This window comes from Alosa pseudoharengus, unplaced genomic scaffold (genome assembly GCF_046254945.1).
Source record: "Alosa pseudoharengus isolate Yale_2024_CS ecotype anadromous, Long Island Sound unplaced genomic scaffold, YU_APseudo_1.1 YU_APseudo_1.1_scf_13, whole genome shotgun sequence".
Classification (NCBI taxonomy): domain Eukaryota; kingdom Metazoa; phylum Chordata; class Actinopteri; order Clupeiformes; family Clupeidae; genus Alosa; species Alosa pseudoharengus.
The window spans coordinates 12,596,747-12,620,702 of record NW_027468598.1 but is presented as its reverse complement, the minus strand read 5'-3'; the positions used below and the strand labels follow the sequence as shown (position 1 = coordinate 12,620,702).

At 44.2% G+C, this 23,956-nt stretch overlaps 1 protein-coding gene across 1 annotated transcript in view; it reads right to left on the bottom strand.

Annotated features, from left to right (window-relative positions):
* Positions 1-23,155, bottom strand: part of dph1 (diphthamide biosynthesis 1) — a 72,786-nt gene extending 49,631 nt beyond the window's left edge. Inside the window, exons 1-3 of the mRNA XM_076282190.1 lie at positions 23,077-23,155; positions 22,622-22,771; positions 9,676-9,739 (exon numbers count right to left, since the gene is read on the bottom strand). Of these exons, the coding sequence (XP_076138305.1) occupies positions 9,676-9,739; positions 22,622-22,771; positions 23,077-23,128 (266 nt within the window). The 5' untranslated portion in view covers positions 23,129-23,155. The remainder of the gene's footprint in view (positions 1-9,675; positions 9,740-22,621; positions 22,772-23,076) is intronic.
* Between the last annotated feature and the right edge of the window lie 801 nt (positions 23,156-23,956).

Sequence of the window (23,956 nt, the reverse complement as noted above, 5' to 3'; positions counted from 1 at the left end):
TACGGGGACTGGGCTGTTTTTTTGGTTGTTTTGTTTTTCGATGAGGGAACTGGAATTGTTTCACAGAATTGCGGGGACACAACCTCTGTGCAAAGCTGACGCAGCAGTCCCAACAGCGGTGAGGATCAATCCAGCTTGCGGTTTATTTAGGGGACATAGCAAAAAAAACAACAAAAAAAACAATCACGTGTTTCGATCGGTAACCACAGAAAATGACTATAGCTCACAAGGCTGATGTTCGTGTGTAATTGGACTGGGAGTGGTGGTGGTTGCAGGGACAGTGAAATTTGTGCTAAGATAAGAGGCCTCTTGTAGCTGAACATCAGGACAGGGCAGCGAAATTTATGTCAAGACAAATGGGAGATGCCTGGACACACGCACATACACAAGCAAGTGAAGAAGGAAAGTGCAGACCGAGGCTAATGCTACAGAAGTAATAAGCAGTGCAGTGCAAAACAGCGCAAAAGGCTTTACATGGACAGAAACTAGGACAAACGATTTGGGTGTGACGTTGCCACTCAAAAGTAGGACATTTCCCACTTCCCAGCTACTCATGAATGCAGTATAAACCTGTGGGTGCAGTTTCCTTTCCTTCACTTGATTACCTGATCTCTCTCTCACACACTTATTAGACAAGGCTGACCAACAGAGGGGTGGGGTTAGTGGCCACTGAAATGAGCTATAAAACCCTCCACCTCAATGCAATCACCCAGAGGCCCTGATGTGACCATCCACCTTGGAGGGTGTTTCTGCCTTCAGTCCAACAAAGCTCTTCGTGACTAAATCTCTCCAAAAGGGATGACGCTGAAGCATGGGATAAGTGTGACTGCTTTGCTAGGATAGGAATGTAACAACATGGGTCTGAAGACTTGGAAGAAAAGACAGCAAGCTCAGATTCAAATTCATGTGCCTTCTCCTCATATACATATGCTTCTGCTTCTGATTCTCTCTTCTTCCCTCCTGCCTTTTCTTTTGATCCACCTCACTCTATTATATCTCTATCTTTCCACCTGGCCAGTTTAACCAAATGCCCTCCTGTTATGAGCCAAGGTTTTGCCTCAAGATTTCTTCATGTTAACACTTTGAGTGCCAAAAATGCAATATTGCGTTTTTCGTTCCCATGCGTTGAGTGGCAAAAATGCAATATTGCGTTTTTAGCTTTTTTTAAAATTACGAAAATAGACACTGTAACACACCTTATTTCCGATTTTGGGAACTCTATGATGAATAGAACTGAAATAGATGACGATCGAAAACTTATGAAAATGCACGATCTGGACATTTTATCTGGACATTTGATCATAACTCGGCTTTTGATGGTTGGGTCGAATCAGTGACGCATGCACGTCAGGTCAAAACCAGGCCATTTCTTTTTGTGGGTTTATCACTAGGTTGCAGTCTTGCCAGGTCTCGCTAGATCACGTCCCGGAAACTTTACAGGTAACACCTCACATTTCATGAAAGACGCTATATCTCCATTTCTAGGGAAAAAAAACACAGGGATTTTGATGAAAACTAGCCACTGTTTAGCTTGGGATTTCTCAGGAACAGAGGAATGTAGAAATAAACAGTGTGTACAGTTTAAGTGAGAGCTTAAAGTGTCACCTTTCAAACGAGCCATGGTATGTGTCCATTAACCTGACCCTAGCCAGATGAATTTCGCACCGCCTAGCTCCACTCATCCATCTGGAACCGATCAATTGGAATGGTGTTTCAGAAGGCTGGGCCTAATCAGGTTATGTGTCCATAGCTATAACATAGAATACGCTGTGGTTCTACAAAAATCGTCAACCATGATCTAGATTGCTGGCACTCTGGGCCAAAGCTTCCGAAAACATCACAGCATTCAAAGTGTTAAAAGAGTTGTTCCTTACCCCTATTGTGTTAGTGCTTGCACTAGGGAAGCACAGTGCCTCTGTAAAGCACCTTGAGACCATTTCAATTGTTTTGGTACTATATAAATAAAATTGAATTGAAGACATACAAAAACAACATAAACATGTTTCTCGTGATGAGACCACTGACAACCCACAGGCAAAGCCCATTTCCATCATAAGACAAGCAATCTTGCCCTGCACGTATCCAATTCCCTGCTTGCTTTCACTGCAGAAAGAATCACATTTTTAACAATCAATTGTTCACTCACAATGCATGATGTCAAAGCTATTTTCTCTACTCCCCCACAATATATGCCCGTCTTAATCGGCTTACAAAAAAAAAAAAAAAACACCACCATCCATAACGCATGAGGTCTTGCTTCACTATCATTTCAAAGGCTGGTTCTTCGTCTCTTTGGGCGAGTTCCATCCTTCACCTCAGAGCTTCATCCATTGCACCCCCACCTCCCGCCCTATTTCCCTTATTCACAAACACAAGGCCAGTGATTAACCTCAAGCCTTAGGACGAGGGATGTGAAAAGGGATTGATTAGTGTGCATGCCTCCCCCGGAGTCTGAAAAGGATACACTTTAGGGTTCCCCACTCGTATGAGATGCAGGGGGAGGAACAAAAACCTGTGCAGGCAGAGCTTGCACCAGCGGTGATCATCATTATGTCGAGGGCTTTGCACACACACACAGGTCTGATATCCAGCGTGGGCGATGCATACAAGAGCCCCACCGGCAACCCCCAAAGGAGGAGAAGGAAGTCATTAAAAATGAAAAACGCCACTCAACGCTTTCAGTGTGCGTGACACACACACACACACACACACACACACACACACCTCCACCCCCACACCGACTGATCCATTATAGCTGTGGCAGTCCGAGGTTCAACCGGAGCAATAATGAAATTCCGCCCTTATTAGACAAGGCTGACCAACAGAGGGGTGGGTTTGGTGGACACTGAAATGAGCTATAAAAGCCTCCGCCTCAACGCAATCACCCAGAGGCCCAGTCAGAGACTGTGAGCGGGCATATTTCTAGACGGCACATTACGCCAATTATGACCAGCCGCACACTGACATGAATCTGTCGCCGCTGACCTTGAAGACGGACTCCAGCCTGCTGGAGTCTCCACACAGCAGAGGCCACCGCAAATATTTCTTATCGGCCGCTTAATGGCCACTTCCAGGCGGAGCAACAGAATATGCTGATTTTTTTTTGTTTTTCATTTTCATATATATGGGCGCAGCGGCATATATCAAGCGGCAGCGTTCAGCTCGGAGGCACAACACAAATGCATTCGCCATGGAGGGGAGCAGCCAGCCGCTGCCGGCCTAAATGCCTTGTGTTTCGTTTGTTCGCTTCTCTCTCTGTGTGCTATTCATGGCACGGCGTACGACTTCACTCTCCTCCGAGCTTGACGATGGAGCAGTCGTATAGACCCTTTCAACAATAAAAACAAAAACAATGCTTGAACGTTCTATTTGGGCCCCAATCTACTTCCTCTGCATTAAGAGAACATATGGAATGTTAAAAAGAAAGTCTTGTGGGGCCAACTATGATGCTGATAATGGAACTCTCTTGAAAGGGTCTATAGTTGAGAAGAGCAATGCCGAGACTATTCGTGACAGCAGTTAAGATTTTTTTTTTAAAAAATGCTCCTTTTCTCTTGCAACGGTGGTGGAAATGCGGTGCTTAACTGGGATGTTCAAGGCGTCTTTCTGCCAATAGAAAAGCCTTATCTGCCGCGGTGCCACCGTCACAGTTGTGTCTGTATTTAGACTGAAGGAAGAGCTTCAGCTTGTGATATACAACACCCAGCTACACATCAGAGGTTGCTATCCCTCTGTGAGCCCACGGGAGGGGGAAAGTGAGAGAGTGTATGTGTGCCTATTTGATGTGTTGTTGTATTAGTCTGTGTGTGTGTGTGTGCGTGTGTATATGTGTATATGTGTATATATATATATGTGTGTGTGTGTTTGAGTCTGTGAGAATGGAACAGGAGGCAACAGGTGTGTGACGCTTGCCTTTACACCTCGGGGTGTCACTTCCCAGCATCATTTTCAAAGACTTCAAACCTACTCAAAATAGCTGGACACCTTTGACCCTCACGACCCCTGATCTGTCTCTCAGCACCACTGTCGACTCACTGCTCCGCCTCAAGAGCCGCCATCTTGCTCTCCCTTGGTTAAGATTGGATTACTGCAAGACACCTATTTAATTCAAGTAAGGTGTTTTTTTAAACACAAATAGCCATCATTTTTACATGAGCTCACATCAAACGGATACCTTTTCATAAAAGGCTTTTATGCACTTAGGTCAAGTAAGAATTTCACTGAACTTGTACTCCAGTAATGATTAATTTCCTGCTCTCCATTAGCTGTGCACTTTAAATATATGTCACGTGCTGTGAGGAGCCCAGGTGAAAAGGTCTGCCTGCCCACGAAAGCACCATCACCACCCGCTCCTCAGAATGAACCCCTCCAGCCCCGACCCGGTTGGCATGGAAGCGGCATGGCACAGGTGGGTTGATTGGAGAGGGGTGGTGGGAGATCTTGTTAGTCAGAAAACTTGGCAGTGCCAGCGGCTCCCGCATCCTCTCAATGACTCAATGAGCCTGCATGCTCAGCCTGGTCCTGCGCGTGTGTATTTATGTGCGTGTGTGCGTGTGAGAGAGAGAGAGAGAGAGAGAAATGTGAGGGCGAGAGAGAGATAGATAGAGAGAGAGAGAGAGGGAAAGAAAGAGAGAGAGACTCAGAGTGCACAAGGGGGGACAGAAGGTGTAAAGAGAGACCCAGTCGCACCTGTCAAACCCAGACTCCCACTACCTACAGTTCAGCTGTGCAGTGTGAGCAGGCAGCTGAAGACCCCTGCCAGCACCAGCATGGTGTCCCAGCCAAGTCCAGTAGAGGGCTTTAACAGAAGCCCGGGGTGACAAAGTGCATGTGAGTGTGAGCGCGAGTGTGTAGGCCTGTGTGTGTGTGAAATCTTGCTCTGAGACATCCCTGGGCTCGGTCCAACCTGACAGAACTCACTGAAGTCATTCAGAACAATCTGTGCTGTGGACGCCTCAGATTTACTCACAGTTCTATTTGAGCTATTTCATGACAAATCCACAGTGTCTTTCACTGACAACCCATCATGGCCGCAGTGTAGTTTTATTAATAGCCCTTCTGTTTCTAAGGGCCAAATTACAGCATTACAAAAAAAAAGGGATGGTTAATGGCCCCAGGCTGTGCTTACTTTGAGGGCAAGATGAGGAGGAACGGCATTCATATTCTCAGTCACGTTTTGATGGAACATTATCTGCGAACCCAAATCCTGAGTGACAGGGGCCACTGTGGGTAACCGCCCTCTCGTCTCGCTCAGGGATTTCAACATCACCTCTTTAAGTCGTTCCAACCGTCCCGACCGAGAGCAAGTGCTGAATTGAAGAAAATATATTTTTTCCCCTTTAAAATAAAAGTACATCTTTTTCTAAATGGTGCCCAGACAAACAAAGAAAGCTACAGCTAGTAGGGCATCAAAGTGAGTTGCTTCTTTTTAACAAAGGCAGTGCACTGGCTACATGCTGCAACTGTGCATTTGTTTGAAGACATCTAAGGGAGATTACAAAGAACAGGAGAAATATACAGCAGCAAGGAGTGAACACTTCGGAATAGAAATTTCCACGAGACAAAACAGCCAACTGCTACACCCCATTTGGTCCTCTGCACCAGACATCAATACAACTAATCAGCCGTTTGACACTATCTGAGGAAATGACCAATGTTGCTCACTCTCCTCAGTGACCAGGAACAAAGAATGATGACAGACAACATCTGTGCATCAAAACTCCACTGCTATGTAAGATTTAGGCTGCAATAAATCTGTGTTTTCAATCATAAGGCATCTGGCATGTGATGACACTTACTACTGGAGTATGGGGCCACACTGTGAGGCCATATCAGCCAATGGGAGCTGCTGTTTGCTCTTCGCACTCAGGTGTCCACATCTGGGTCATCGAAGGAGGACTCTAGGTGTGTCGTGTGACCTGGATGTCTTTGTGCAAGTGTTCATAAACCTGTGTGCAGGTGAACGTCTCTGGTGGCAACTGGTGTGTGTGTGTGTGTGTGTGTGTGTGTGTGTGTGTGTGTGTGTGTGTGTGTGTGTAATATTAATTTATGGTTATTTGTTTGTGTATGTGTTACGTGATAGTATATGCACAAAGTTTGTGTGTGTTTAGAATGTGTCTGCATAGTCATCTGAAGAGGCTGCACTTTTAAGTGAGATTTAGCCCAGTGAGTGTGAGGCTGTACACACACACACACACACACACACACATACACACACACACACACACACACACACACACACACACACACACCTGTGAGTCAGTGTGAGCATGTGTGTGTGTGTGTGTGTGTGTGTGTGTGTGTGTGTGTGTGTGATTGCGAGCACGTATCAGCGCCGTTATTAACCATGGCTCAGCTGTAATTTGGAGCAGCTTGCTCTCATTAGAGATTAAACACTCATCCTCCTCAATCGCCTTACACTCTGGCCAGCTTATGGTCTCCAGATACAGATAGGCATCACCAGTCAGAGGCCATTTCAGTGATAGCCGGTCCAAACGAGAGAGAGAGCGAGAGTGCCCGCACAGACGGACGTGCTGCTATCTGCCAACGAGGCACTGATGACAGAAGAGGAGAAAACACAGCTGGAGGTGATTGGAGGTCAAACATACATTATCATGGTCTCTCTCTCACTCTCTCTCTCACTCTCTCTCTCTCTATCTCTCGTTCACGCTCACACACACACACACACACACATACACACACAGGATATTGCCAGCCTAATCCTCCAGACCAACCACCATTCCATTTGAGTGCCTGCTGAACTGGACCGTGGATTGGTACAGGCTACCAACAGCTTGACACACACACACACTCGTCTGATCCGGGAACATCCCTGAATGACTTCACTATGTGTGTTTGTGTGTGTGTGTGTGTGTGTGTGTCTTTGTAGGTCAGTGTAGGTCTGTGTGTGTATGTGTGTGTGTGTGTGTGTGTGCATATGTGTGTGTGTGTGTGTGTGTGCGCATATGTGTGTGTGCGTGTGTGCGTGTGTAAGCCCGTATGTGTTCAGTGTGTGGCGCGGTGGCCGGCTGGCACCTTGGCGCACTACTGCTGTGCTTCATATGCTCCGACGCAGCCTTCATTATGTTCTCCTCGGGGCTCTTGAACTTCCTCGGCCCCTTCCTCTCCCAACGCACACCTCAGCAGCCACACGGAGCGAGGGAACAAAGGTGTGGCGGAGGACAGGCAGAGGGTGGATGGAGAGAGCTGGGAAGGGGTGAGGAAGGTGGGGGGGGGTGTCTGGAGGAAGAGGAAGAAGTGGAGGAGGGTAGCAGGGTGGCGGAGAGGTAAAGAGTGTGAGTCAGATAGAGAGGTACGAACTGCGGAGTTGTCATGTGGGGATAGGGGCTTGAGGAAAGCAATTAGCGACCTGTAATTGCTCTCATTACTGGAGAGAGATGCGCTAAAGGAAAAGGGAAGGGGGGGGGGGGTGCGGTGCGGTCGGACCTGGACGTGTTGTGCTGATCTCAGGACATGGAGGTGGGGTGTGTGGATCTGTGTGGGGGGGTGGGGATGGAAGAGAGTTGTGTCTCTATGGCTGATAGCGGTAATGCACGCCGATAAGAGTGGGGGCACTATCGCTCACCGCTGTGTGTGCCTGTCACCAAACACACATACACACACGCAGCCGGAGAGGGGGACAGAGATAGAGGGAGGCAGAGGAAAGGAGAGAGAGAGTGGTAGAGAAAGAGAGATAGAGAGAGAGTGGTAGAGAGAGACAGAGAGAGAGAGATGTAGAGATTTTAGGGGGGGAGCAGCAGCTGTTTGGAGAGGAAGCCGAGGAATACGGCTGAAGATGAATAGATCACTGCAGACAGGTGAAAGAGAAAGAGAGAGAGATAACGGGGGGAAAAAAGAGAGGAAGAGAGAAAAACAGACCAAAGATAGCAGTGCAGAGTTCAAACACTAACAACAGAGGTGGAGGAACAAGAGTTGGAGACAGGCCCACACTGTGAGCAAGCATTTAAGAGAGAGAGAGAGAGAGAGAGAGAGAGAGAGAGAGAGAGAGAGAGAGAGAGAGAGAGAGAGAGAGAGAGAGAGAGAGAGAGAGAGAGAGAGAGACAGAGAGGAGAAAAGGGAAAACAAAACAAAACAACACAAAAGACAGACCGGGAAAAGCAGAGACAGGGAGACGGGAGGTGGCGGGAGACGTGCCGTGCTGTCGGGAGCTGCCACGCTGTGTCAGGGCCCAGTCGAGCGTGCAGGACAGCAAGCGCTCCCCGGACCCCCACACTAGCCCCAGCACCACCAGCACCAGATAGGCCTGCTGGCTGCCCACCTCACTGAGGGCCAGAGGCAGAGCAGAGTGATTGGGGGGTGGGGGGGGGGGGGGGGGGTTATTGGGGTACCTGCGTGTAAGTGAGTGTGACACCCTGCCCCTCCCCACCAGACCCTGTTAAAACAACACAGGCAGCCATGATCGTAGATGTGCTTACACTACAGAAAGAAAAAGGTGAAGAGTCTTTTCAAAAAACCAGGAGAGCTGCATCCCGAGAGAGAGAGAGAGAAATGGGAAAAAGTTAGAGAAAGAGACTAGAGAGGGGAAGAGAGAGAGAGATACCGCAAGAGAAAGAAAATACATTTAGAGTAAGAGGAGGGAGCAATGGCATGATTTATGAGGAGAGAGGATACAAACCCAAGCGAACACAAAAGGGGAGTGTAGAGTCTCTTGTAGGATGCTCACCTACATACAGCCTTAGTTTTGCCCAGTCCTCCCTGCCCTTCCCTCCCTACACACACGATCTCAATGTGCGCTCAGACACACACACACACGGATCTGGTGCAGTCTTCTGTGTGCTTCCAAATGTGTTAAATTATAAAGAGTGTTGCATGAACAGACTGGAGGAGGGCTGAAGATATGAGTGGCACGGAGTGCGTCATTACAGACGGCACCATGCTGTCATGTGCCACTCAGAGTGAGGTGTGTGTGTGTGTGTGTGTATATGGGGGTGAAAAAGAATCAATGTATGTGCGAATTTGGTGTTGTTTGGTGTGGAGAATGTATGTGTGTGTGTGTGTGTGTGTGTGTGTGTGTGTGTGTGTGTGTGTGTGTGTGTGTGTAGGAATGTGTTTGCCTGCAATATGGCTCAGGCAGACAGCAACAAAATGCAATTAAGAAGAATAATGGTATTTGCCCTCTTCCAGTGGGTGACACGTGGGACGCTGATAGCCAGTGTGTGTGTGTGTGTGTGTGTGTGTGTGTGTGAGAGCGATCGCATTTAATTTTTTCGGTGGGGCCTGCAGTGATGAGGCGGGTTGGGGACCAGTGATAAGGTTTTGTGTGTTTAATGAGTCCCCTGCTCCCCACTCCCCCTCAAAACCCACCATACGACCTCACCCCCCCCTTCAAGCCCCCAACAATCTGACTGAGTCACTGACACTCACTCGCTGGGGCTTGACTTTGCCAAGGACACCTACGTCTCAAGCCCAAGTCGCACATTCAAATCCATTCAAGCAAGTTGGCCGTGACGGTTTGCTAGCTTTCTTGTTAGAAGAGTTGTGTGAGAGGGTGTTCATCTCGGAGTGTCTAGGCAGAACGTAGAGTAAGTGGAGTGTGCCGTGTGTCTCCAGGTGTGTGTGCTGCTTGTGGTGTTGTCTATTTGTTTGGGTTTTTTTAGACCATATAATCAATACATGTTTCTGCTTGACAAGTTGTGTCTGTAAGGAGTGCCATACCTTTCAATGATGTCGGCGATCACACAGGCAAACATCTGAAGCCCCTCTGGTAACTGCAGGGCCACTGCCGAGATAGAGAGAGAGTGGTAGACAGAGCGAGAGAGAGAGAGAGAGAGAAAGTGAGATAGAGAGAGAGGGAGAGTGGTAGATAGAGCGAGAGAGAAAGAGAGAGAGAGAGAGACATAGATAGAGAGAGAAAGAGAGAGCGAGAGAGGGAGAGAAAGAAAGAAAGAAAGAAAGAAAGAAAGAAAGGGGGAGAAAAGGAGAACAGATCAGTGTAACCTGTGCTTGATTGACCGGCCCTGTGACGGACAGCTCTGGACTCCTTTAATACACCTGCCAGACAGGGCGAGCAAAGCTGGCAGCTTAGCGGCATAGCGCAATGTTTGATCTTTATTTCACACAAGGTTATAGCCTACGCCTCGAAAGACCTGAAAGGCCAGGAGCTGCAGGCAGCCCGTACAAAAGGAAGCAAATTCAAACAGCTGTACAATAGACACCATCTCTCTTTCCTGCTAGATCAGTCCATATGTTTGCGATGTTTGCGATTGTATCACCATTCCAATAGCCTATGTTCTTACATCCTCAAGTTCCCCTATTCATGTCCCATCCATGCCACTCGCCGCAAACTAGAGGAGCGCTTCAAGGAGACAGACGGTCTAAGACAACAACAAGGGCCGACATACCCCTCTTCATTTTCCCCCCTCGGCCCCCGTCACAAAAGACCCAAGGTCACTCCAGGAGAGTGGTTCGAGTGACAGAGAAAGGGCTGTAAAACAAACGATGGCGGAGCAACGGCAGGAGAAGAATGGAGACGGATGGCTGGGGCAGTTTTTCGGAGCGGGGATGTGCTATGACAGCACGGATGGCTGATCAATCAGAGGCGCTATAATGAAGACGCTGACTCACGCGGCATCAGACCCAGACCATGCTGCACAACAAGAGGCCATCAAACAGACAGACAGATAAAATAAAAAAAAAACACACACACACAACTAGGACTTTATCATTCAACATTACTGCATGCAATGTGAACACAAAAACGCAGAAGTGACACAAAAATCATAACCATATTTAGAACAATTACCTACACTGGTTAACTACAGCAACTGAAATAAAATTGAAACATTTTCTCAATGAGGGGGAAAGGGGTGATTTATACGTTGGCTCAATTCATGTTGTTTTCATCTTCACAGGGAATAAGGAACATGTATCCCATTTGGCATTTTGATCAGATAGAGAGGGATACAATGATTATCTCTATGACGACTTTGGCGAGTCACACAATGACTGACACCAGAGGATGAGATGTGGAGATGAGAGCAGCAGCAACAACTTAGGAGACAGAAGTGCAAGTGTGGGCATATCACACAAATCTCACAGTGTGAAACAGCGCGAGTCTCCGGAGAGGATTTATCCAACGACAAACCCCCACCACAGAGCAAGACACACACACACACGTGCGCACACACACACACACACACACACACACACACACACACACACACACACACACACACAGGAAGGCTCTTTATGAGGAAATGGCAAGTTCCAAAGTATCCTGAATCATGCTGATGCACATCCAATGCATCCACATGGACTACAAATCGGCAGCGATCTGTCAGATGAGTGACAAGTAAGCAGAGCTGAACTCACAACAACATTTGACAGATGCTTAAAACTGTTTTAATTTAATTTTCTGAAAAGAAGCCCACTTACTTGCCATGCAAACACCATTCATTACACAGTGTATCATTCCATTGTTTGAGGAGAAATTAATCTTATTGCGTGTGTGTGTGTGTGTGTGTGTGTGTGTGTGTGTGTGTGTGTGTGTGTGTGTGCGCGCGTGTGAGTGAGTGAAAGAACATTTCTGTGTATGTGCATACAGCACATGAATTCACATCAATCTCAGGGCAGCATCTGAGAAGCTGTCGTCTTGGAAACAGACCGATGGTCTTATTGCTGGCACAGTAACGTGCTGTGTAGGGCGATGATTGAAACACTCAGTGAATAACAGGCAGCCATTGCAATCAGTCTCTAACAGGAATACAGAATGGACTGTGATCATCCACTAATAGGCCATTATTATGCTTGAGAAGAATGTCACAACCCTAGGTAGGGCCAGGTAAAAGGCCAAGATACTTCAGGAGAATGTCACAATCCTTTATTATTAGTTTCATAGTATTAGACAGACATAACCATCCATTGGTTATTATTTAGGATGAAGACAGCCATACATATAGCCATACACTGGTTATTATTAACTAACAATATTAATTAAATTAATATAATGCTGATGTATAATATATAACGAATAATGAATATGATGCTGAATATGAAAGCAATGCAAAGGCTTACGACAACCGCTGCTTGACCTTCACAACAGTGTTACCTTTATCTGCCTCTGTAACCATAACAGTATTAATTGTAGGCGGGTACCTACAGTATCTAAACCAAAAGTCAAAAACCACACTGGCACTCCTGTAAGTGCTTTTGTCTGTGAGGCTCAGCTTTTGACACCTAAATGAGCCTGGGTTATTGGGGACAAAGAGAGGCGGCGGCCCGCTAGAATTTCTTCTAACTGCAGACTGGGGGCCACCCATTTATTAACTGCCCGGCCCAGCTAAATAGGCAGCAGCTGGGAGGACTAGGCAATAAAGCATTAGAGAAAACAAGCAATCCGTCTGGGACAAGGAGGGAAGTTAGGGGTGGCCGTGAGGAAGTGATGGATGGAGAGGCGGAAAGGCATGCGATGGGGAGGCGTGTGTGTGTGTGTGTGTGTGTGTGAGAAAGAGAGTGTGAGAGAGTGTGTGTGTGTCCATCCGTGCATGTGTGTCCATCCGTACGTGTGTGTGTGTGTGTGTGTGTGTGTGTGTGTGTCTCTCTCTGATGAAACGCTAAAGGATTGGCCTCCTTTAGCGCAGACAGACACAGACAGGTCATTACCTGGGAAAGGGCGAGTTTATTAACAGTAAAAGGTTACTGAGCTCACCGGAGCCTTGGCTGACAAATCGCTCCATCCATCCATCCAGTCAGTGAACGACAAGCTCCCGGAGTAAAGAGCAGGCCGGCCTCTGAGTATACACACATTTGTAAGCCGCAGGAGCATAAATGTCATAAGAGCACGAATGAATGCCAATGCTTCAGATTATCTGAGACGAGGCAGATGTGTGCGAGTGTGTGAATAGGCTGTAACTCACACACATACATTGCACACACACACACACACATGTGCTTCATTTGAGCTGCAGCCAGGTGACTCTACATTTAAAGAACATATGATGCAGACTAATGCAACGTCCGTTTTAGTCAGTGCTGGGGTGAGTGAGTACTAGTGAGTACTAACCGGTCCCTAAAAATCCCTCTGAACAAGAGAAAACTCTCTACCATTCACTGTAAGAAATAAATTAAACCCTTCCATAATTACTAAAAAACATTTGGAACATAAAACTGAAACTTTGAAAGTAATTTCCGTACTGTAGCTGATAGAACTTGCACTCCACAAAGCTGAGAAGCTGCTAAGTCTGAGGTGTTCCAGGGAAGAAAGTGTGTTAACAATGCTAGTGGTGTGGAGACGTTCAGTGTCTGCCTGCAGGTTCATATATGAGAAGTCATGTATAATTCATGGCCAAGCAAACCTGAGGATGCTGGTGAGAATCACACGCCAGACTTTACAGTTCTTGCACTATTTATACCACGTGCTTAATGCAAATATATACACACAAGACATGGGAAGGCAAATGTATCAAGTGCAACAATGTTATGAAGACTTTGTCAGGGTCTGTAAAACTGACAGGCAGGCTACAGGGCATGTAACAGAGGCACTCCATTCACAAAGTGAAAGCAACAACAATGAGCTTACATTATAATCACTGGGACTTTACCAGATGTAAGGGTGGCGCATACATTGAAAAAAATTACACCAGTCTTCTAAAACTATTTTTGCGCACCTGGTGTAGCCCGGCTATTAGACATACCATCTGTGAGTCACTGATCTATTATGCTGCTGTCGTTATTCAATCATTTTCGAAGGGGAACAAATCTTTGATACACATAATCAAAGATCCTAATGTTATTCCTTTTCCACTTTCATACAGAACAGAAAAATACATTTACCTCTATGAACTTTATCTCTTTTCAGATATTTTTCCCCATGTGGAAGAATTTTGGTAGCAGCGGTCTGTGATAGTAAGCTAATACACCTTTTGTTTTACTAAAAAAGTAGCTTGGACTAAAGTATGTAATTTGATTTGCTGTTGAGTCTAAATATCAATAAGCTTTTACCAGAACCACAGACTGCATCTTCAAAGGTAGTATATGCTCAGCTAGTGAGATAAATGATTCCAGAGTGCCCATCTCAAGCAGATTGGGGGCCATTTGTACACCTCTCCCTTCACAGAAGTAAACAAAGTGTTTGGCTAATGTGTCAAAAGCTAAATTTGTTGCAAAAGCTGGTTAATTTGTTAATGCTAAATTTAAACCTAAACTCAAGAGACACATAGCATGGGAGTTCATGTCGTCTCCACAGACATGGTAGTTTTCTAGTTTCCATTGTTCCTTCATATGCCACCCCCACCCACTCCTACTTTTCACAGGTACAATTCAGTGTGCAAGACTGAGCAACCAGAAAAGCATGAAGGCACTACAGTGCATCTTACAATGCAACACAGGCTGCCACAGTTTTAGCCCAAGCCCAATAAAAAAACATTTCTACATCCCAGTTCCCACACTGCGTGTGCACGTGTGCATGTGTAAAACATCGACAGCCATTACCCTGATAGCCATCACAGCCTTCAGTCACTCAAAGCTGAACAAGTTTCGTCATGAAAGGGACCCTGATTTGGTTCATTTGGAAGGGATGATTAGGCGGGTAAAATCTCGGCGAAAATGGAATCAATGCCAACAATGAGCTGGATCAAGGAACGGGAACAATTATGTGTCACGGAGGAAGAGTCTGGCACCGACTGCCAAGAAAAGGATTCAGATTAAGACAGCTTTGATGAGAGATACCCTGTGTGGTGCATTTAGGCTTCATTATCGCAAAAGATCTAAGGCTCAGTAACAAAAAAAGAGAGGGAGAGAGAGAATAAATCCTATCTGAAGCCTGCCCATAACTTGCAATAGTGGGATAGAGAAGATAAGACCACAGACTTGCTCACAGACTACTCGATCAATCTCTGCACAATCCCAGGGTGAAATATCTCCCTGCTTAATCTTGAGAATTATGTCAGTTAAAAATTCCCATTCGAAGGCAAATTGATGATGTCTGATCGAGCACTCTGTGAAAACTGTTCAGACATAGAGGTGCACGTTTGGTAAATGTAATATGCCAATAAGAGCATAACTAATGTGTAGTAGAGGCAGTAGGAGCCACAAATCTCTGTCAGCCCCCAAACAAACAAACAAACACAAATCACTCCAACTTTTTGCTTGACTAAAATTAGACACGGAGTGGCTACAGGGTGACTCAGACAAAGCAACAGAAGGCAGAGGGAGAGAGGGAGAGAAAGAGAGAACCACATGGAGAGTGGCAGAGTCACTCAAAGCTAGAGTGGGGAGGGAGAAGGGTTGTGTGTGTGTATGTGTGTGTGGGGGGGGGGGGGGGGGGAATGGGGGTGAGGGTGCTGTGCAGTCGATAAGGTGATCCTTGACCTTGCAGCCCAGTGAGACCTCAGGCTTGCTCTAATGAAATCACACAGTCCCAAAAAAAAAGCGGGGGGAAAAGCAGCCTTTCCTCTCCCCACCTTCCCTGAGGAGCCCTAGAAACACACACAGCCAGGACAGAATTCTCCCCACAAACCACCTGCTGAAGCACACCCCCGATGAAACACTTGTTTGTTGTCGTTCGTATCAATAGGAAGTCAGAAATTTGGCAGATTATCCAGCTCGGCTATTTGCTGGTGGCATGTTGACAAAATATTGGCACAGCATCCAAAACCGTGGAAATGCCCTTGGTTCTCGCTCCTGCTCAGCTACGTAAAATTATATTTCCACTGGTACATTAACAACACTGCTGTTGTGAACCAGGTACAATTTTTTTCATTACCGTACTCCACCTTTACTGAGAGTTAGAGTGTGTGATGGTATGAAAACTGACTCAGTCAACACATTGTTACTTGTCTGTTGGTGTGGATCATGGAAATTTAAATGTGTGAGTGAGAAGGCCAAAGATTGTGGCAACGACACATACAACCTGTTACGACATTTAGAATATCCTAGGTGACCATTCACCAAGGAAAGGCAGACAATCAATTCCTGCAATTAAACACACTAAACGCTGATCAAAAATAAAAGCCAATACACTGCAGAGAATGCTGCAGAATTTTTGGACACCGTAGGGGGTAACAGCACATACTACCCATAAGCTATGCTTAATATTTCCACTTGAGGTTTGCTTTTATAGGCATCTACTTTTGGTATCATCTTCAAATTCCCTTTGATGGTATATGATCATGTGAAGGACAGATGTGTCATTGCAACTCATAACTATAAAACCAAAGGGCATTAGTTAGCAACCTGACAAGATTGTATCAGAGTGCAATGTGATGTTGCTAATGTTTGCAATGCTTTTCTATGCCATTTTGGGTAGTGAGCTTCCTAGTTTTAGACTCAAATTTCTCACCGCTACTGTGATACTATTAATCATACTGTACAACCTTTGGGTTATTTTAACTAATGCCAAAATAACACCACTTAAATCGTACAAGCCTATGTTGAATGTGAAGCATTAAGAATTAATTTCAGAGCTAATGAGTAACGGCGAATGTGTTTACTACATCATTAGTGTATAATTGGGTTGGGATAAGCGGAGAATTGTCTGTGTTCTTTGCACAATAAGGACACTGACAAGTTCAGAGTTTTTCCTTCACAAATGGTCATCGATTGTTTTTAACTATAGATTTCCCATGTTCCTCATTTTCATTGCATGACCTTTGAATCAGGATCATTTCTCTCTCCCTTGTCAAAGTCCATCTTGTTTCCCTAATTTTGCCTTGTGCCCATATCCAAACTAATGAGGTTGACTCATCTGTAGGCTATGCTGTGTGCTAAGCAGTTGGGTGACCTTCATTGGAGGGTGTTACATTGTATAGCTACAATTAAGCGGATTTCTAGGTTTCTTATGGCTGTGTCAACCTTTTGTCCTTTCTACAATATTACTGATAAAGTGTTTCACTTGTTTTTGTGAATGTGAAACAGTGGAACTGTGTTGTTGAAGTTGGGGTTTGTGTTTTTAAAAACTGTATTTTTATTTAGTGGTAGGTATAGGCTGGCAGGCCGCAACCAATACAGTATATGATGGCTAACTTTTTATTGGGGCAGGTGATGTTAGTGATTCTATATTCCACATGGCTAAACATGATGGTCAGGACTTTAATATGCCATCCATGTTTAAGGCTAGGTCTAAATTATGTCGGATACAAATGTACAAGCCCATGTTCCCTTCCCTGATTCGTTGTGCTCGTTTCAAACAATTTCTGTTTTCTTCTAACCACACAGCCAGTCCTATTCTTCATATTACATTTATTTATCACAATTGATTTACCAGTGAGGAACAACATTTAAGCTACAATGTAATAGGAGACCTAAAGATGTAGTAAGAGTAAACAATAAGAACTCACTACAAAGACACAAGAAAAAAAAACAGATAATAGTGCGGAAGATTTAGGTAGAGTGACTTGAGGATAGAAGCAGCTGCAGTGCAAAATTCTGATGCAGAGGACAGTGTGAGATTTGTCTCAAATCAAAACAGCAAGCAGCACAGTAATGCATGTTGGTATAACCCTGGGGTGTCAAAGATCCGGACACCAGCAGGTTTCATATCTCCCCCCCCCCCCCCCCAATCAACCTACCACTACAAACCATCCCTATTACATTATGTTGGAGCGGCCTTATACTCCTTATGCTGGTCATTCCATGTCAAATCAGATAAGGTTGTTGCTGCACAGCATCTTTTGTTCAAACCTTCATCTACTTCAAAAATGGGTCCCAAAACCAAGGCCTGTAAAATATTTCTGTTCAAAATCCTATGTCTTAATATTATTTTCAGCCCTTGAAATTACTTTACTTTTACAGCCTGAAAATCACATTATCTGGGAAGCAATGTTTTGCCATTAACATAATGAAAAGTATTATTCATAGGCAGCCCAAACTTTTAAAGGGGGAAGACAAACATGTTCTCAGTTAGACTGAACCATTAAAAGTTTGTTCGCCAGATTTGGAAAAAGTCCAAAAAGAATGACATTAAGGGTAGTATTTCTTTATGTACGCATTTGGTATCAATCATAATTTTTTTCCCTTTACGTACTATATTTTATTAATGTTGTACCAATATTTGAGCTATCTACATATAATGGACTTGAAGATTTTAAGGATTAAACAAGGGGAAGTCAATTTCATAGGATTAAAATGGTATGTGGGGTAGCTAGTAGGCACGGCTTGAAAATGTATGTGAAAGTAGCTCAGTTTATGGGCATTTAGTGTACAAAGTGCCAATGATGTATCATAAATAAATAAATCATTGTTTTGCCTCAGAGACAAGAATGAAAATGCATTGTATACAATGCAGGGTTTCCCGCAGCACTTTGCAGTTAAGGCGGCCGCCTTTGCAACACACGCCTGCTGCCTTAACTAGCCTATGTCGTAAAAAAAAAAAATATATATATATATATATATGAGCGATGTCCGGATGTCCGCCGTGTTACTCTAGGCCTTCTGTTATGAGCGATGTCCGGATGTCCGCCGTGTTACTCTAGGCCTTCTGTTTTCTCCCTTTCATTTCAAACCGTGACCAACGCCAGTCTCCCTTCTCTGCAGATTGCATACAAAATAGTAATAAAAACGTGCCATGAATTGGAAGTTTTTACAATCTTTAAATGCCGTAAATCCTGATTTACTTGGGCTGCACAAACCACAGGGCTTTATTTGGGGCAGGCTTAATCGAGGCAGGCCTTTATTTCTAAGTTTTATTGTGAGGCATGCGTTTCGTTTGGAGCGGCATACCAGCGGTAGGCTATCAAAAGCATACGATTTTCGGTTTGGCTTGGGATTTAATTTACTTTTGGACTGTTTGATTATATTGCTATAATTTGATGGCTCACTATTATGTTTCATGTAGTTCAAGGAATGTCAGGATTTCCACCCGCTGTGTTTATTGAGAGACAGGTAGTCGCTTTAATTAATTCATTGAAAGTGTGCTGTGCTGGAATGGAAACCTTATTGAGTATAGCCAAGTAGGCCTAGCCTATGCCTACGGTGCCTAAATTGAGTTATCTTTTTTTTTTATGCATGAATTAGCCTACTTTATCAAATGTATTTATTAAATTCGTAGGCTGGAATGCCTCGAGGCAAATTGTGTTTAAATGTAGTGGCTTCATCCTCTGGCAAGCTCAGAAGGGGACGGCAAGCGACTGGTAGCTTGAGAGCGAAGTGAAGGACAACGACTTTTCATTGCCAACAAACCAACCAACAATATAAAATATTAAGAAGAGCTCTTTAATTTCATTGAGTTAAATCTAAACAATGCCTTTTAGTGCTCGTGGACTGATATACAGAAGGCTACTGGCAATTGTCATCCCGGCCATAATTTGAGGATTTACGGGTAGGATATGCCTCCGAATCGTGTGATGCGTCCGAACTGCAGCATCTGGTGGTTGAATGTCATCGCACTATCCATCATCGCTCGCCAAACATTCTAATCAAAATTGTAAATCTTATACAAAAGTATAAAATAATCTAAACTTCATTCACTCTCTGTGTATAGATCAAGACAGACTTGCGGAACAGGCTGCAGGGCAACGGTCTGACAACGGTCTGACAGTCTGCATGGAAATAAGCATAAATGGTCTGCACTTGTAAAAGAGTGCAATTACCAAAGGGCCCTTGTTGCACTTTCTTTTGCCCCCCGGACGGCAAAGCCCACCCTACCACCTTGACTAACTCATTTTCATCTGCAATGAAACCAAGTAAGTAAGTGTATTTGTGTATGAATGAAACATGGTACCACTGCCACTTTATACACAAAACAGACTGAGCTGAGAACTGAGCTATTCCCACATTGATTTTCGTGTTCATACTAGCTACCATCTTCATGTGCATTTGTTGCAAAGACCTCAAACGTTGGCTCAACATTTATAAAGTATTGTATTTGCAGACAAAATAATGATTGGTGCAAAAATGAGCTTACAAGACCCTCAATATCACCAGTTTTGCATTTTGTTCCTTATCTAGGGCCTTATAAAACAAATGGCCATGCTGTACCGAGTCCATTCATACTTAGAAAGTTTGTGCAGGCTAGGAACAATACTTTTCAAGATGTTAAGGCCCAAACATGGCCTCCAAGATAAGGCAAGGAAAGAAAAAATTATGCAAACATTGGAATTTAACAAAAAATATTGTGCAGGTCTTAGTTTTAGACCGAAATATTAGGCAGCAACCATTTTCCTGGATTCTGTCTGATTTGACACAGAATGAAGAGTACCGGTATATATGACAGCAGTACATTATAAACCTATAGGTAGTATAGGTATGTCGTTTGATTACAGGTGGGCGTAATATCAAACAACAATCTGATAAAATGGTAATGACCATGAGGTCTCATTCCAACAAATTCGGGCCACTGCCTAATACGAGTCTGACACCTATAACCCCTCAACATCTGTATATTTGTAGCAGTATGTCTGTTTGGATAAGAAGTCTTATTTCTCCACTTTGTGAACACTAACACTCTCCTACCATTCTGCAAACACTTCACTTTTGCCTCCCTATTATCCTGTCATTGAAAAGCAGAATGCTCCTGTATGCCAGTATCTAGCAGCTCTTTGGACATCAGGTTGACAGACACAGTTCACCGCAGTACACCAATCAGCTTATCTCCCAATATAATGCAGCAACCCCCCTCACCCACCCACACAATTAATATACTGTAGCGTCGGTGGTGTATGTCTAACGTTGAATGAGTGTCTCCCAGAATGCAGTGCGAGTGAATGCTACAAGGTGTAATATCGGTTATAATAGTTGTAGTTGTGTTTACCATGTTGTGTATTTGTTAGCGTGTTAGTCTCTTTGGTTGTACCTCATATGCTTATCCCCATGTAGATGTGTGTGGTAAACCCTTGTTGTGTGTTGCATGTGCGGCTGAGACTACCCCTGTGTTGCCCCATGTAGTTGTCTAAGTGTGTCTAAGTCTGCCTGTTCCAATAAATGGCCGTCCTGGCCAAAGGTGATCTTTATCTGAGGGTGAGATCGCTACAATACCTTTTTTTATTACTACTATTTAATTTATTCTCTAAAGTTGAGCTGGCTCCTGAGCAGAAAAAAATCATGATATATCATTTTATGAGTACACAATAAACTTGAACTTGAGATAGAAATGGCATAAAAGCACACTAACACACAAAACTTGCTTTCGGCTTTTTTTTTCCGGCTCACCTACTTTTAAAAGGTTGGTAGGACTACTGACACTCTTTTATTATGGTTATTAATTTACATCAAAGTGTTAGCAATTTCCGCATCGTTTCATGCGCTCAAGAACCCCTGTTTTGGAATGACCCTACTGTCCCCTATTTTCTGCAAAAGAGTATATACTTATACTTTCTTGATTAAGGCTTTCTTGCAAGTAATTTATATTCATCCAGCATACAGGTTGTTTGTAGCCTATCATCTTCAAAAAGAGCATGAGTATAAGTAAGTATATATATACTCTTTTGATCCCGTGAGGGAAATTTGGTCTCTGCATTTATCCCAATCTGTGAATTAGTGAAACACACTCGGCACACAGTGAACACACAGTGAGGTGAAGCATACACTAATCCCGGCGCAGTGAGCTGCCTGCAACAACAGCGGCGCTCGGGGAGCAGTGAGGGGTTAGGCGCCTTGCTCAAGGTTCTTGCTTCACCCTCCGGTTACAAGTCCGAAGCGCTAACCAGTAGGCCACGGCTGCCCCACAATATGCAGTACAAACGTTCCTTTCCCTGTCCATACACCAAATTCAAATGCTAGCTATAGTACATGCTACATAAGCCATGTAGGCCTAAAGCTACAAACTGACCAATATATGGGCATTTGTGGGTAATTTGTGGGTGTTTTTGGGCAGTAACCAGGCCATGCTGTTGGAGGTGCAAACAAATGCTGCATTGCCATGGAGATCACATAGAAAGGAGCTGGCTCAAGGGTTATAAAAGTATTTTTATCATATTTATTTGTATAATGAAAGCACTTTTTATAGCCATCCATCATGTGTGTTCACTTCTGGTTCCTTGGCTATCATTTTGGTAACCATAACGGGCGATTTGTTTGACGTCTTAGAACACTGATCATATGAGGTGCCAAATGTTGAGTTACTCCAGCCTAGCTTTTTTGACGTTAATCACTCCTATGATATATTGCTATTGTCTATCCAAGTGTCTATTTCGAGGTTAACTGATGGTCAAATCAACCAAGACTCCGATATTGTTTGCACCTCCAAGTGGTCTGTGTGTGAAATAATCGACAATGCATTTGTGCATTGACTACGATGTCAAAAAAACTGTCAAAAACCATAAAGACAAGGAATCCAAAAAACTATACAAAGGAAAAAAGCTAAATTCCCTTACTGATGTCAACTGTAATGTTGTGATGATGTGTGTTAGAACAAAAGGCATGATTGTGTCAGATGGGCGGCAGGAGTTGATGACAAAGACGCATCTGGTTAGGTCATTATTAAAGGTAAAATAACAATAACACACAATCAAAATAACACACACATTACTATTATGACGTTAAGTTTTGTATTTCTCTGTATTTCATGCTTATATTGGTAAATTAAAAGTGAATCAGCAGCATCTCTGACAGGCTGATTATTAAAGTTAACCACACACACACACACACACACACACACTACATTTAGGCTACTTTGCGTCTAGCGAACAGCAGGCTCGACCCCGGACGAAGGTGCAAACAAATGACTTACCCCTCTTGGCTTTAGCTTGACGCACTCTCCAAACTGTCTTGTGAATTTCAAAGTTGTAGTTTGCTGGTAACGCACGAATAGCCTCCTGCAACTCCGGGTCTGTCAAAATCTCATCCGGGATCTGGTTTGCCACTCGCCTAGGACCACGCACTGTCAAGGATGACAGACACACTTATCAGCGCCTGCTTTGCAACTCAGAATATTATTTGGCTGTTTTTTTATATCCATAATAGATTGTCGTAAAGTATTCTATTCGTACAACTGTGTGTTCGACTGATTTGGACTGTAGCCTAGATGATGGCTAGCTGGCTGCCGCTACAACGCTATGTTCAGAAGGAATGAATGCCTTGAGTAATGAATGACATTATAGTAGGCCTACAAATGATAAATGTGACTTCAACAACCTTCCCATTCCATTTTGTGACTATTTGCAATGTGCATCCATCATAACCTACCGTTTGGTCTTTTGGTTGTGGCTACTTGCACCTCACCCATGAGCGCCGCCATGTCTTCTAAACCAAAACACGTGGGAGGGTAAAGACAGCATAAGTCGAGTATCGAATTGCGAAATCAATCATCGATGCAATCGAACACAGTCCAGAGTCTGTGAATGGATCCTTTACGCTCTTGTCACAGAGCCGCCGTGACAATTAACCCAGTAGCCCAATAATTTAGTCGGCAGAAGTAGGCCTACTTGTTAAATCTGTGTTGTTCAGATGGTGTGGATGGTTTTGTCCATAATAATTTAAACATTTCATCTCGGCTCTGTTTGCCGAATAGACTGCTAGAATTCGATTAAAAACCAGGCTGAAGTCTAATATTCATTTGCCTTGTTTTTCATTTTGAGAACAAGTGGACCAATTACCTAGCCTACTACGTTTCAATAATGTCAGTGTTATGCTGTGTCATCTGCTTTCAGTGTAATCTATGGGTCTAATGAAGGTGAAATGATGTTTGCAATTATAGCCTACAATAGTGTGTGTGTGTGTGTGTGTGTGTGTGTGTGCATGTGCGTGTGTGTGTTGCCAACAGTGACAGTTGAGTCACGGACAAAATGATTCATTTGCCAAATATTAGTTGCATAGCCTAGCCTATTGATTTGATGAAGATGCTCAGGCCTTTTATTGATGTTCATGTTTGGCTTCATTATGTTAGACGTGACCCCAGACACTGAGTTGTCCGTTTGGAATAGATATCCAAATCCTACACTCTTTTATAAAAATGTGGTGGCCTGTTGTAGGACACAATTGGTCATCGTTTTGAACTTCAATAAACATAGGCCATCAGATTGTATCCATTTAGGCGAGAAGTTGCTGGTATCTGACGATGCCTCAA